This window comes from Saccostrea cucullata, unplaced genomic scaffold (assembly GCF_032062105.1).
Source record: "Saccostrea cucullata isolate Sc308-1 unplaced genomic scaffold, CSIRO_AGI_Scuc_v1 ctg277, whole genome shotgun sequence".
In the NCBI taxonomy this organism is placed as follows: Eukaryota; Metazoa; Mollusca; class Bivalvia; order Ostreida; family Ostreidae; genus Saccostrea; species Saccostrea cuccullata.
In genome coordinates, this window is record NW_026935934.1 from 521,244 (window position 1) to 536,440 (window position 15,197).

General features: G+C 36.4%; 1 protein-coding gene across 1 annotated transcript; it reads right to left on the reverse strand.

Annotated features, from left to right (window-relative positions):
- Positions 1–8,315: 8,315 nt before the first annotated feature.
- Positions 8,316–14,795, reverse strand: LOC134244292 (uncharacterized). The gene is made up of 4 exons (XM_062726553.1): positions 14,662–14,795; positions 10,417–10,601; positions 10,009–10,137; positions 8,316–8,347 (listed from the first exon to the last, which is right to left on the reverse strand). Exons 1-4 carry the CDS (start codon positions 14,768–14,770, stop codon positions 8,327–8,329), a joined length of 444 nt encoding a protein of 147 aa, XP_062582537.1. The 5' UTR covers positions 14,771–14,795; the 3' UTR covers positions 8,316–8,326.
- Positions 14,796–15,197: the final 402 nt, after the last annotated feature.

The following is a 15,197-nucleotide window of genomic DNA, read 5'->3' on the forward strand; positions in this document are numbered from 1 at the left end:
ATCTCATCGTTGTCAACAACAATTTAAAGTTGCTGTTGTTATTAACTTCTAAACCAATGAGAATCTATTCACCATTTGATATGCGTTAATTATGTAGTGTCGAGAAAGTCACGCCCAACTGAAAGTCCTAGATTAACTGAGAATCGTACTAAGCTGTTGTGACAGACAAAAAAAGTTTGTGCAAACCTTTCGTTTTTTTTGGAGGTGGTGTCAAAAATGCATATACGTTTAGTTTTTCATGGAGAAATACATTTTCTGAACATGCACAGGATTTGTAAAGGATGGATATACGAAAAAAATAATACTTGGATCTTCAGAGAGAGAGAGAGAGAGAGTTTGACTGTATATTGTTTAACGTCCCTCTGGAGAATGTTTCACTCATATGAAGAGAGAGAGAACGAACAATCTGACACAGAATGCAAATTTGACGCACTTTTCAAACACACCACGCTATGGGACACCTGACTGATGGGACAAAATTAAAATTTATCTTTAAGATATCTCTTGATTTACGAGATCCTTACACTAGGAAATTATGATATTTATGGAGCTATTTAGTAATATATGTACATATATTACTGTTTTAGTTTAAAAAGCATTTATGAGAGAGCCATCATGAACTCAATCATTCAAATAGAGATTTCTTTCAAACAATTACAGGACTCGTGAATCATTTTCCATCTTAAAGTGCTCGGAAAATGCTATACCAGAATCTGATTAATTTCATGACCTCTTCATTCCATTCAGGGGAAATACTGAATTAGAGAAATGACAAAGTCAAAAGGACTCTTTCCTAGCAAATTGAAACTCTATACTATGTACAGTTCTGTTTAGAGGGAAAATGTAGAGTATAGGGTGGAGGGTAAGGATAATGAAGACTAAAATTGTCGTCATTTCTGAAATATTGAAAATTTGCAACAGTCACTTCAAAAATGCATCAGAACATAAATGATTGTACAATTTCTGATGTTTGAAGCAAATATTACTAAAACCAGTATTTAAGCACTTTTCCTGCATTGCACTCATTACGTCAATATCGACGACAAATGTATCAGCGGGGTCATTTTAACTTGTTAAACATTTTTTGAAGGTCAAAATCAAAATGATATGGAATACGGCTACAGTTGCTCCGATGCACTTCAGGCTATAGGGAAACAACGGAGACGAGCTTACATACATTTGGTATCAGTCTCACCTCCTTTACAAAAGGAATTATACTTCAGTAATATTGGAAAAGTGACATCAACTTGACCAAGCTCAAAAGTGAGCTCGTATAAGTTTTTATGACCCTGTGCCAGGTTGGAAATAACGGTTGCGCGACATAAGGCCACTCCAATTTTTTTCTTTGTTGAACGTCCACATTAGCAGCAGATCTGTAGCTCATTGGTCTGAAAAATTGAGTGGATGACCAGAGAGCTACATTGCCACCCCCAGAAAAAGAAATGGATTCTTTTTCACGTATTTTTAAACAGCATGTTCATATTTTTAAATACAATTTTAAATCTTAATATCAATTTTAGCAAAAGGCCAACGGGCCTTATAGGTCACCTGAGTATCCGTAACAACTTTGCAACAACTGAATTTTATTCGTGTTTTAAACCAGAGGCCATAAATTTCACAATTTTGAAAGAGGCATCATTGCTTATCATAATTATACACTAAGCATGCTTACTTTGGTTACTTAATACCCAGAGGTAGATCAGAGTAACAAAGAGAAAGTGCATTTTACTTTGTAACCAGTTGTGCACCCCATCCCACAGGAACCACTGACCCTGGTGCCACATATTTCAAAATTTTGGAAATTTCATCATGAATTTTATTTCATCATAAATTGTTGATTGATATCAAAATGGGGATTTCAAAGCATTATCTTATTTTCAGACTATGTATCCTTCCAACCTTTCCAAGTACCTCTGACCCAGGGGCCCAGAAATTTACCATTTTGAAAGAGGCAGCTTTCTTCATCATAAATATGTACTTAGATCATTGGCATAATACACAGGAGCAAAGGAAAATATTTTTAATGAATTCATGCATTTTCATTATATAAACATTAGAGCCCTGCCCTAACACAAAAAGACCTGACCAAGGGGCTCTGAAATTCACAAATCTCAAAAAGCATCCTTCTTCCTCATAACTATGTACATACAGTAAAACTTCTCTAAACCGGCCAGCTGCCGGACTGATTAAAATGGCCGGACTAGAGGGGTGGCCGGTTTCCTGAGAATCTAACATACTGAAGAACTGAAAAAAATTGTGACAGATGCTAGGAAAAATATATAATTGGTGTCAGTCATAATTATCTGTCGACTTTTATTTATTATCGGCAGACACGTAATGTATTCTAAAGGTCTTTAAAAAAAGTAAATTATTATTATTGAGGATAAATTCGACATAAGTGCTGATTTTTATTTTTAAAAAATCAAAAAAAGAACAGAAAAAAAAAAACATGGAAAGTTACTTTTATAAACCGGTGCAAAGAAATAAACCATACCCTTTACCTTAACTAGACTATATACAGTATCCATGTACTGCATGTATCTTTCTATCGCTTACGTCATTAAAAATGAGTCAGTGAAAAGTAAGTAATTAAAACATTTCTCAGAAAAACTTCTGTTATTTTAATTATGAAATGTATATTTTGATAATCATTTTATTTGATTTTCTTTTTTAGCATTTTTTAACAATGTCCAATTCTAAGGCCGCTTATGTGTATTTAAAAAGATGATGCAATATGGCTGCGATAATTTGTTGATTCTTTCTGTGATTTAAATTCACTAGTTGCTTGATATTTTATTAATTCAAGTTTAATTGATGCTTAATTATATGTACACAGCTTAGACCGGCCATTTACGTTGTCTGGCAAGATGACTACCCCTTTCAAAACAGTTAAACAATAGAAAACCCTCAGAGGCCATTTCAGTTTTTCACACCTCTGACTTCTGGTGGGTAGGCTATTTTTCACACCTCCGGCCGGTCATAATTACCCCTTTGGCAATGACAGTTATATTTCTTGCAACAAGAAGTGGCCGGTATGATGAGGGGAAATTTCCTATGTTTCTTAAGTTTTGTTCTTGGAAAGGTGGCCGGTGTCCGGTTTTCAGGGGTGGCCGGTTTTATGAGAGTTTATGTGTAAAGAAATGTTAAGAATTTTGCCGGGACTTATAAATTCGGCCGATGTTCAGGGAGAACCGGTTTCCAGGGGGGCCGGTTTTGAGAAGTTTCACTGTAGTTCATTTGTTTAATACCCAGGCCCAGAAAAAAAGATTTTCAAAGAAACAATTCATTTTCACTATCTTTATAGCCCCGCCCTAGCACTAGAACCCCTGACCCTGGGGTCATGAAATTCACAATTTTGGAAGACGCAGCCTTATTCAACATAACAATGGACTTGGTTAGTTTATTTAATGCCCATGAGCAGAGAGGAAGAATTTCAAAGGATTTATGCATTTTCACTACACAATCTATATAGCCCTGCCCTAGCACTAGAACCCCTGACCCTGGTGTCATGAAATTCACAATTTTGGAAGAGGCAGCCTTATTCAACATAACAATGCACTTGGTTAGTTTATTTAATGCCCATGAGCTGAGAAGAAGATTTTCAAAGAATTTATGCATGCATTTTCACTATATATAATCTTTATAGCCCCGCCCTTAAGTACTAGAACCCCTGATCCTGAGGCCATGAAATTCGCAATTTTGGAAGAGGCAGCCTTATTCAACACTACAATGCACTTGGTTAGTTTATTTAATGCCCATGAGCAGAGAATTTCAAAGACTTTACGCATTTTCACTACATAATCTATATAGCCCCACCCTAGCACTAGAATCCCTGACCCTGGGGCCATGAATTTCACAATTTTGGTAGAGGACTCAATGCTGATTACAATCATACCAACAGTTTGACTGCTTGATGTCCAGGAGTAAAGAAGATTTTTAAAGATTGCACAAATTTTAGTGGTTTTGGCCCCATCTCCCAGGACCCAGGGGAGCAGGGACCATGAAATTCAAAATTTTTGTTCCCCTTCACCCATAGATGCTATATGCCAAAATTGGTTGAAATTGGTTCAGCGGTTTCAGAGAAGAAGCTGAAAATGTTAAAATGTTAACGCACGACGAACGACGGACGATGACGGACGAAAATGGATAGCAATAGGTCACCTGAGTTTACTCAGGTGACCTAAAAATTGAAGAAAATAGTTTTTTTTAAAAGTTTAACTAGAAAAAAATGCTTAACGTGTTTTAAATTGGTATATTGTATTGAACCTTGATCACGTGATACTCGTTCTATTAAAATGGTGTTAATGTAATGTATTCAAGATCAATATTTGTACCTTTTTAGGTCACCTGAGTAAACTCAGGTGACCTATTGCTATCCGTTTTCGTCCGTCCTCGTGCGTCGTGCGTTAACATTTGAACATTTTCAACTTCTTCTTTGCAACCACTGAACCAATTTCAACCAAATTTGGCACAAAGCATCTATGGGTGAAGGGGATCAAAAATTGTTAATTTCATGATCCCTGCCCCCCTGGGGCCTGAGGGGTGGGGCCAAAACCACTGAAATTAATGCAATCTTTAAAAAATCTTCTTCTTTACTCCTGGACAACAATCAGTCAAACTGTTTGCACGATTGTAATCAGCATTGAGTCCTCTATCAAAATTGTGAAATTCATGGCCATGGGGTCAGGGGTTCTAGTGCTAGGGCGGGGCTAAATATTTATATAGTGAAAATGCATTATTTCTTTGAAAATCTTCTTCTCTGCTCCTGGATATTAAATAAACCAACTAAGTAAATAGTTATGATGTGCAAGAGTGCTTCTACCAAAATTGTAAATTTTATGGCCCCAGGGTCAAGGGTTCCAGTGTTAGGGCAGGGCTCTATTGATTACATAGTGAAAATACATGAATTCTTTGAAAATCTTCTTCTCTGCTCCTGGGTATTAAATAAACTAAGTGCATAGTTATGATGAGCAAGAATGCCTCTTCCAAAATTGTGAATTTTAAGGCCCCAGGGTCAGGGTTCTGATGTTAGGGCGGGGCTCTATTGATTATATAGTGAAAATACATTAAATCTTTGAAAATTTCCTTCTCTGCTCCTGGGTATTAAGCAGATGAACTGCCTATATAGTTATGATGAGCAAGGGTCCTAATCTTCCAGAATTGTGAATTTCAAGGCCCCAGGGTCAGGGGTACCATAGAGGGGGTGAGGGTGTTGTACTTATATACTGAAAATGAATGAATTTAATTGTTTGAAATCTGCTCCTTGGTATTAATCAAATATTTTTGAAAAGCAACGATGCCCTTTCAAAAATTGTGCAATGTGTGGACCTAGGCCTAAGGGTCAGGGGTTCATGTGTGGTAGGGGCACTACTGATTTATGCTGAATATTACTGATAAGTTAAAATGCATTTTTTGTTCCCCTACCCTGCCTATGGGTATTAAGAAACCAAACTAAGCAACTGCTAAGTGTATAGTTAAGATGATCAATGGTGCCTTTTTCAAAGTTGTGAATGCCATCTGGCTTAAAACATGAATAAGATTCAATCACTGGAAAGTTGTTGCATAATGCTCAGGTGACCTATAAGGCCCATGAGCCTCTTGTTTCTTAATAGTCCTAGAAACATGTTTAAGTTCTTTACTAAGTAAAGCATACAAAAAACAAGAGGCCCACGGGCCTTATAGGTCACCTGAGTATTGTGTAACAACTTTTAAACAATTAAATTTGGTTCATGTTTTAAACCAGAGGCCATGGAATTCGCAATTTACAATTTTGAAAGAGGCACAACTTCTTATCATTATCATAGACTTAGCATGCTTACTTTATTTACTTAATACCCAGAGGCAGATCAGAGTAACAAAGAGAAAATGCACTTCAACTTTATAACAAGTTGTGCACCTCACCCCAAAGGAACCACTGACCCTGGTGCCACATATTTCAAAATTTTGCAAATTTCATCATAAAATGGTTGTTTAATACCAAACAGCACATTTCAAAGCATTAATTTATTTTCAGACTATGTACCCCCCCCCCCCCGACCCAGGGGAGGCATAAAAAATAACCATTTTGCTAGATGCACCTTTCTTCATCATAAATATATATACTTGGATCATTGGCATAAAACCCAGGAGCAAAGGAAAAGATTTTCAAAGAATTAATGCATTTTAACCATATGATCAATAGAGCCCCGTCCTAACACCAGAACCCCTGACCCTGGGGCCATAAAATTCACAATTTTGGGAGAGACACTCTCTCTTATCATAACTATGTACTTAGTTAGTTTATTCAATACCCAGGAGCAGAGAAGATTTTCAAAGAATTAATGCATTTTCACTATATAATCAATAGGGCCCCGCCCTAACACCAGAACCCCTGACCCTGGGCCATAAAATTCAAAATTTTGGAAGAAGCACTCTTGCTCATCATAACTATGTACTTAGTTAGTTTATTTAATACCCAGAAGCAGAGAAGAAGATTTTCAAAGAATAAATGCATTTTCACTATATAATCAATAGAGTCCCGCCCTAACACCAGAACCCCTGACCATGGGGCCATAAAATTCACAATTTTGGAAGAGGCACTCTTGCTCAACATAACTATGTGCTTAGTTAGTTTACTTAATACCCAGGAGCAGAGAAGAAGATTTTCAAAGAATTAATGCATTTTCACTATATAATCTATATAGCCCCGCCCTAGCACTAGAACCCCTGACCCTGGGGCCATGAATTTCACAATTTTGGTAGAGGACTCAATGCTCATTACATTCATGCCAACAGTTTGCCTGCTTGATGTCCAGGAGTAAAGAAGAAGATTTTTTAAGATTGCAATAATTTTAGTGGTTTTGGCCCCACCCCTCAGGCCCCAGGGGGGCGGGACCATAAAATTCAAAATTTTTGTACCCCTTCACCCATAAATGCTGTATACCAAATTTGGTTGAAATTGGTTCAGCGGTTTCAGAGAACAAGCTGAAAATGTTAAAATGTTAACACACAATACGCACGACGCACGACACACGACGACGGACGAAAACGGATAGCAATAGGTTACCCGAGTTACTCAGGTGACCTAAAAAGATATAAACAAAAAAATAACGAGAGGGAGAGAGGCCTCGACGATTTTTACAGCTACTTTGACATAGTATTATAACTAGAGCGTTTGTTAATTAAAAATGAAATGTCGTATTAATTACTCACACCTAATTTTTTTATGTATCACCTCATACTTTTACTGGAAGGGCTTTTTAAGTTCAACTTAAAAATAATGAATGCGTAACGTAGACGTTAATTAAATGTTATTTTATTCGTATATTGTCTGAACTGGTGATATTTTTTTACCTTGACCTTTTTAATATATCCGTGCCCTCATTCTTGTTCAAATGTTACAGTTTAATCATGGCAAAAAATTTATAGAATTTTTTTTAAACAGTACACTGTACATGATACCTGACAAGTATAATAAGATTTCCTCTCATACAGTGAAATTTGTTAATTGAGGCATATTCGATAAGGATATACAGACTAAAAGTTAACAACCTTGTCTGAATTTCATTGCTGATTAAGTCCCACAACCTACTTCCGAGGACTTTAAAAAATTGTAAGTAATCCGCATATGAAATAATCCATGACACACACACACACACGTGTAATTATAACAAGAAAAACTTTGAATGAAAATAATTCAGTTTTCAGTTACAAATTTTATTACAAAACAAACATAACAAAGTAGAAATAGGATAAACCATACTTTCTGAAAGACTTGCTGAAACTTGTAGAAATGGAGAAAATTTCGTGATATTCATTTCTCCACAAATTTCCTCCATTCAAAGCAAGAAATAATAATGAGCAATTTTTAATCGGATTTCATAAATCACGACTTAATTATGTATGTATTTTAAATTCTGCATGATAAATGATAAGACTCTATTAAAATGAAATATTATAATAGGTGCATATTATACAGTTTACATTTCACTTCTTGGGACCGGAATGTAAACGACAAAAACATTCAACAATTAATTCAACAAAAACTTCTTATTAACAGTTTTCTATTTACAAAGAAAGCTATAAAACTTCAAGTGGTATATATCGATATCTTACATGTCCAATTCATAACAAAAATATATTTTGAAAAAAAATCAAATAACAGAACAACGAACAATTGAAAGTAAAAACAAACAAGTAAATAAAATGTCATTAAGTCACAGGTGATGAGTTATTTACAATGACTGTAACAGGAATGTAAACATACATTTGTAATTTCCATGAAATGGAATTGTGGAGACGGCTGTCCTTTTGTTTTTAATTCCGAAGACCGTGTGCCTCGAGGTCTTCATTTGATAATTCTATCCTCCTATAAAAATTCCAGGAGAAGAAATAAAAATAAAATTTCAGTTAATGTTAACTTAATTTAAAAAAAAATTATTTTTGTTTCATTTATCCTTTGATTTACTGAACAATGCTAAATAATTTATAAATAATGTAATATTGTTCAAAGTTACACAATAATTATGTACTTTCAACTCTAATTTTCGCGGAGTATTAATCTACACTGCTTTCGTTGTATGAAGAGATACACAAATTTATGCGCCCTCGGAATGTAAAATTTGAAAAACAAGTGTTTTCTTCCATGAAAAAAAAAACAAGAACAAAAAAAAAAACATGTATTGAAATGCGTTATTTTACGTTATGTTTTGTAGAACCAATGAACAAAAAATGAGAATAAAAATCACTGTGGTACGGCATCCTCGATAGTTGGAAGCGTGGGATAATTTGTATAACGGGCCAAGCTCGAGATCTCATTCTGGGCGCGAGAACTGTTTGTTATCTCTACGTATTTTATGTATCAGACTTGGGGTCAATTACTTTGAAATTAATTACTTTCAAATACATTGATATTTGTCAATTACTTGCAATTACAATTACATTGATTTTTCAAATGTAATTAATTACTTTCAATTACTTTGACAGATGTTATTAAATACATTTCAATTACTTGAGTTTAATTTTTATTAAAAAAAATAATTTTTTTTTAAATAAGATTTTTTCTATAGCGATTGAATTCGAACTTTCATTCAGTGTTTTTGTTCTTGGGTATGAGAGAGGTTCACACCTGGTCAAAAGTAGACCATTACCTTATAATGAGTGTGACACACTGTGTAAACAAATTAAACTTTATGAGACAATTAATTATTGTACACACACAAGCCCATGCTACACCAGTATGGTGTATGGCAAGATTTTTTTGTTACTTTCTCAAATCCATATTTTTGAAGGAAATAAATAATATTTATTACAAATCCATTCATTATAATCTATCTTAAAGTGAATAGAATACAGGTAAATCTAAAAGGGGGTGTAGTTAGTCTAATTGCTGTAAAACAAATTTTAAAACTATCTAAACAATCATTGTTATTTGCAAGTGGGAATAGGGAGAACTGAGATTTATAAAGTATGGGAATAAGTAGTATAAATCCACCAGTATAAAACTGTGTATCAGTGTAAGACACCTTTTAAAATATAAACTTTCATTTTGAAAAAAAAGTAATAGAAATGTAATTAAGTAATTGAAAATACATGACCTTTTTTGAAATGTATTTAAATACATCCAATTACTTATAATTGAAGGCTCGCTCAAATACAAATTACTTCCAATTACTTTGAAAAATGTAATTAATTACACTCAATTACAATTACTTTATTCAATTACCCATCCCTGTTATGTATATTAGCTCATTAACTCCTATAGGCGTCAGAAGCAAATTGAAAGGGGGGAGGGGCTAAACCAACAAAAAAAGGTAAACCCCAATTTTCATTGCCTATATCAGTATTATGTCTATCTTTCCAAAAAAGTGCCCCCCGGTTCTGACGCCTATGACGCCTGACCTTTCGCGTTGCGAAATTTAAATACCGGTAGAATTATCAAGAAATCAACTCACCAAAATTTCAAAGAGTTATCACAGAGAAAACAAAGAGAAATGAAAATAGGCCCTTATCAAACAGTCAGTTTCTTACCCTGATTAAGTCCCCGATGTAGTAATCTGACAATAGCATGATGGCATCCTTGCTGTGACCTTTGTCTAGGAAGGGCACTGTAGCGTCGCTACCCGCATACTCCATTATCACATCTAAACCACCCGGGTGCTGCAAATAAAAAAATTAAATTACAAACTGTAACCAAACGTTTTTCGCGACAAAACACAACAGGTGTAGAGGAACATGGGGGGGGGGGGGGGGGGTATAAATCTTTCACTTTATTCTATATACTAGTATTTTATTTTATTTATTTTAAGTCAATGAACCTTTTTAAAGCTGCAACTCCTCTTTAAAAATTTCAATCTAACAAAGGTGGAGAGGTAGCTTGACTACGATTGATTAATTTAAGGGATTTAGATTGTCTGATTGTAAACCAAAAAGTTTTACCTCGAAGGTAAAGTTAGTAACATCGTAGACTTTATCAGAAACAATGATCCAGCAGGAGTGGATCTCACAATGCTCCGCCACTTCCGCGCGGGAAAACTCCTGGTATCCCTCCGGCTGGGGGTTAATTTTGGTCGCTACACAATCTCCATGTTTCAGTACGGTTACAGCTGCCATAGAGGGTGGAACTGAAAATGAAAAACGTATCTCTGTGACTAAAAGGCGCTCTAATTTTCAAATCACTTGATCAGCACAAAAAATTGAAGTCATTATGCATTCCTTTGTGCATGTCTTTACATAAGGCTTTTTGTTTATGGCCTTAGAAGACGGAAATCTTCCTCGTGAATATTACAATAGCGGGCTTTTTAGACCTGCACAGCGAGGCACTGTTTATGAAGTATCTCTCTAAACCATGCCTATTAACTTTAGAATGACATGTATTTGCTATTAATAAGTTAAACGTGCAATAAAATATGCATTTTTATCTCTACCGATCATAGACTTCGCTGACAAACTTTTTTGTTGGTAAAGCGTCAGTAGTCCCGTGTCTGTCTGTCTGTCTGCTAGTAAAGCGTCGGTCGTCCCTGTGTCTGTCTGCTGGTAAGGTGTAAGTCGTCCCCGTGTCTGTCTGTCTACTGGTAAAGCGTCAGTCGTCTAAGTGTCCGTCCGCTGGTAAGGTGCCGGTCATTTCCGTGCCTGTTGGTCTGATAGTAAAGCGTCAGTCTTCCCCGTGTTTTTCTACGGGTAAGGTATTAGTCGTCCCTGTGTCTGTATGTCTGTCAGTCGGTAATGCGTCAGTTGTCCCTGCGTCTGATTGTTTGCGGGTAAATGTAATGCGTCTGTCTGCCGGTAAAGTGTCACTGGTTCCCGTGTCGGTCTGTCTGCTGGTAAAGCGTCAGTCACCCCTTTGTCTGGCTGTTTGCTAGTTAAATATCGGTTTTCTCCGTGTCTGTCTGTCTGCTCGTAAAACGTCAGTCGTCTGCCTGGTTACTGGTAAAGCGTCAGTCGTCCCCGTCTCTGTCTGTCTACTGGTAAAGCGTCAATCGTCCCAGTGTCTGCCTGTTGAAGCGTCAATCGTCCCCGTGTCTGTCTGTCTGCTGGTAAAGCGTCAGTCGTCCCATTGTCTGCCTGTCTACTGGTAAAGCGTCAGTCGTCCCCGTGTCTGTCTGTCTGTCTACCGGTTAAGCGTCGGTCGTCCCAGTGTCTGCCTGTCTACTGATAAAGCGTCATTAGTCCCAGTGTCTGCCTGTCTACTGATAAAGCGTCAATCGTCCCCGTGTCTGCTTGTCTACTGGTAAAGCGTCAATCGTCGTCCCGTGTTAAGCGTCAATCGTCCCCGTGTCTGTCTGTCTACTGGTAAAGCGTCAATCGTCCCCGTGTCTGTCTGTCTACTGGTAAAGCGTCAATCGTCCCCGTGTCTGCCTGTCTACTGGTAAAGCGTCAATCGTCCCCGTGTCTGCTTGTCTACTGATAAAGCGTCATTAGTCCCAGTGTCTGAATGTCTACTGATAAAGCGTCAATCGTCCCCGTGTCTGCCTGTCTACTGATAAAGCGTCAATCGTCCCCGTGTCTGTCTGTCTACTGGTAAAGCGTCAATCGTCCCCGTGTCTGTCTGTCTACTGGAAAAGCGTCAGTCGTCCATGTGTCTCTGACTGGTGTTTGGTCTACTGGTAAAGCGTCAATCGTCCGTGTCGTGTACTGGAAAAGCTCAATCGTCGTGCCTGCAATGCGTCAGTCGTCCTAGTGTCTGTCTGTCTGTCTACTGGTAAAGCGTCAGTCGTCCACGTGTCTGACTGTCTACTGGTAAGGCGTCAGTCGTCCCCGTGTCTGTTTGCTGGTAAAGGTCAGTTGTCCCCGCGTCTGTCTGTCTGTTAGTAAAGCGTCAGTTGTCCCTGTTTCAGTCCTCTGGTTGGTAATTAACTCTTATTCTAGTAAGTGCATTTGAAACATGTAAACTGTGTGCACGTTATTCTTATAGTTGACTATATACGTTGTTTATAATTTTTTTTAAATAAATCTGACTTTACATACAGTTTTAGTCTGTGGTCAATGAAATCTGGTACACAGCTTTACTATTCTATAATGTTAAAAATATATTCATATATATTATGATCCTTATTTCTAAGACGAAACGTTGTAAATTGACCTTTATTTACATAATAATGTATTATTTTTTGTTAAAAACGTTAGACTCCCCTACAATTTTTGGTATTATTTCAATAATACGAGGTTGTAATCTAAACCACTTTTTTGTTTACTAATTTGACATTTCTATTAAATTTAAGTCAACGCGCCCTCTTTTCATGAAGTACAAAAATATTAATACAAATTAAACAGTAGAGATACGGTCTTGTCAGAGTTAGAATTTTTATTTTTTTATCATATGAAATGAGTTGATATATTTAAAGTGCCATTATTTGTGTGTCTTCATTTTGTCAATGGAATTCGAAATGTCACTGTGACCTAACATACGTATTAACTGCATATGATTCAATTCAACAACTAAATAATCGTGCAAAAATATATCGAAAAATATATTTTCAAATATTTAGCTGAACAGACGATTAAGGACGCAGTAGCTTACCTTAAGTCGCCAAAAAACTTATCATAGATACCATAGACAACGGCACAGCGCAATACAATGAAAAAATACAAACATGTGTACCAGTATTTAGCTTTTGAAGGTGAAGGTTGGGCCATGTGTTAGCCAATCAGATCTCGGATATTCAACACACCTTCACCTATGTAAACAAAACACTAAGCTGGATCAAATAACTCTATTTAATCTTGTTTTGTCAAAATGCTCAGTCTAGGAAGCCAACTATACTGAGAAAACTACTTCAAGCCAGATAGTCCCTGGTGGAATGACCCCCCCCCCCCCCCTCTCCGATCGCGGCTAAGGAAATATATAGAGAGAATGCAAAAAAAAAAAGATACGTATATATTTCATATGTTTAAATATATAGATCGCGCTAAAGGCTAGGGTGACCTAGCTGTTCATGCTATTTTAAGATGAAATTAGGGCTTCCCTTTTTATGTGATATGCAGTGTATATGAAAAGTTAAATAAAATAGATCTAAAAAAACTAATGTGTGAAATTAAAGATCGGTTAAAACATATTGAGAATAACTAAACTGGACAACTCATAGTATAATAAGAAAAATTCCATTATCTCCCATTGTCGGACCCCCCCCCCCCCCTCAAATTTAGAACATCACACGGCCGGTTTTCTCCGTCAAGTAGCGCAGACGTTTTATCTGGCTATAACGGGAGAAGCCGGCAATTTGATATTACACAAGAGATGTTTGTAAAATACTTATGCCCCCCTCCCCTCCAAATTGGAATTTTTCTAAGTCCAAAAGGGCATAACTCTGTCAAAAATGGTGCGATCGTACCCAAAACAGAACTTGACCTAGATATTCATCTGAGATATCTGTATACCAAATTTCATTTCAGTATGTGTAGCGGTTGTGAAATGAACAGAAACTAAATGGACCGACAGACCGACCGACAGCAAAGCAATATGCCCTCCCTTCTTCGAAAGGGGGGGAGGGCATAAAAAATTACACAGGCAATTTAAAACACAATAATTAAATTTGCAAAATTTTACAATCAACTTATGTTTTTGGTTTCATTTGTAAAAGTTTTTTTTTTTTTTTTTTTGGTAAACGTGGGCCCCAGAGTATTAATGCATATAGGCCAAAGGTCAAGGTCAAGTGAACTGTAACGCTGCTTTTTTTTCAATAGGTCTTATGACGAGCAGTGCACTTACCAAATAACACGATCGAAATTGCCTCCAAAAAGTTACAGAATATTTATATATTGACTCTTTAAATGGTAAATTTTTAAAAGTAGGTCAATGGTCAAAATCAAAAGTAGGCCTATTGATGTTGGTAACGCTTTTTTGTCTTTTTAACAAAAGCCTTTACTCCAAACAATATACAGGCCTCATATCAAATTCCTACTTTTAACGATTATCAAGATTCGGATACTATGTCCCTGTCTTGCACCAGCCAATTTTATTGTGATCAATAAAAAATAGACAGATGGTTAATTCTATGTTAAAGAAAAGAAATTTGTCATCTTTTTTTAAAAAAAAATCATTGATATATAATATATTCATTTATACTTTTTTGTAAACTTTGTTAAACATTCCCGAATATTTTAAAGTACAGGGAATCTTTAATCCGCTCCCTTATCTCGGGGGAGGATCATGGCGTTTAAATATGACGGGAGTGGCGTACTTACCGATTGTCCATGTCTTCATCTTTCCCATAGCACTCGCCAACAGTCCAATACCCCGGTTACCTACTGCCGTGTTCAGTTCAATACCCTGGCTTGCTACTGCATTGTTCATTTCGAGCACTGTACCGTTTGATCGAAAGCCGCATTGACATACATTATATGAGCATCGTATGACCTTCGATGCAAAGCACAAGTCATGGGACCTACGATTACCTATTTGGGGGTTAAGGGAAATGTTTTATAAGTCTTTTACATAATTTGTTTATATACATATTTCTTTCAAAGCATAAAATCTAAAAAAAAAAAAATTAGATTTCAATAGAGAAAACAGGGTGTGAAATTATGCTTAAAAATCAAGGATTATCTCTGTCTTAGTACTTCCTCACTCAGTCACTTACTAATAATAGTACTGGAATCCAGTTCCGACTCTCTACACCTATAAACTGATTACAAGTTTCCCCAATGGTTGTCTTTTATTAGAGAATTACAATGCTATGTCAGTCGTAAGTAAATGTTGTATGTTAACACTTCCCTTACAC

Coding starts and splice junctions, on each gene's coding strand:
- LOC134244292 (XM_062726553.1), bottom strand. CDS start 14,770: ATGAACAATGCAGTAGCAAGCCAGGGTATTGAACTGAACACGGCAGTA. Junction 10,602..14,661: donor GATGAAGACATGGACAATCG/GTAAGTACGCCA, acceptor TTTCATTTTCAG/TTCCACCCTCTATGGCAGCT. Junction 10,138..10,416: donor TTACTAACTTTACCTTCGAG/GTAAAACTTTTT, acceptor TTTTATTTGCAG/CACCCGGGTGGTTTAGATGT.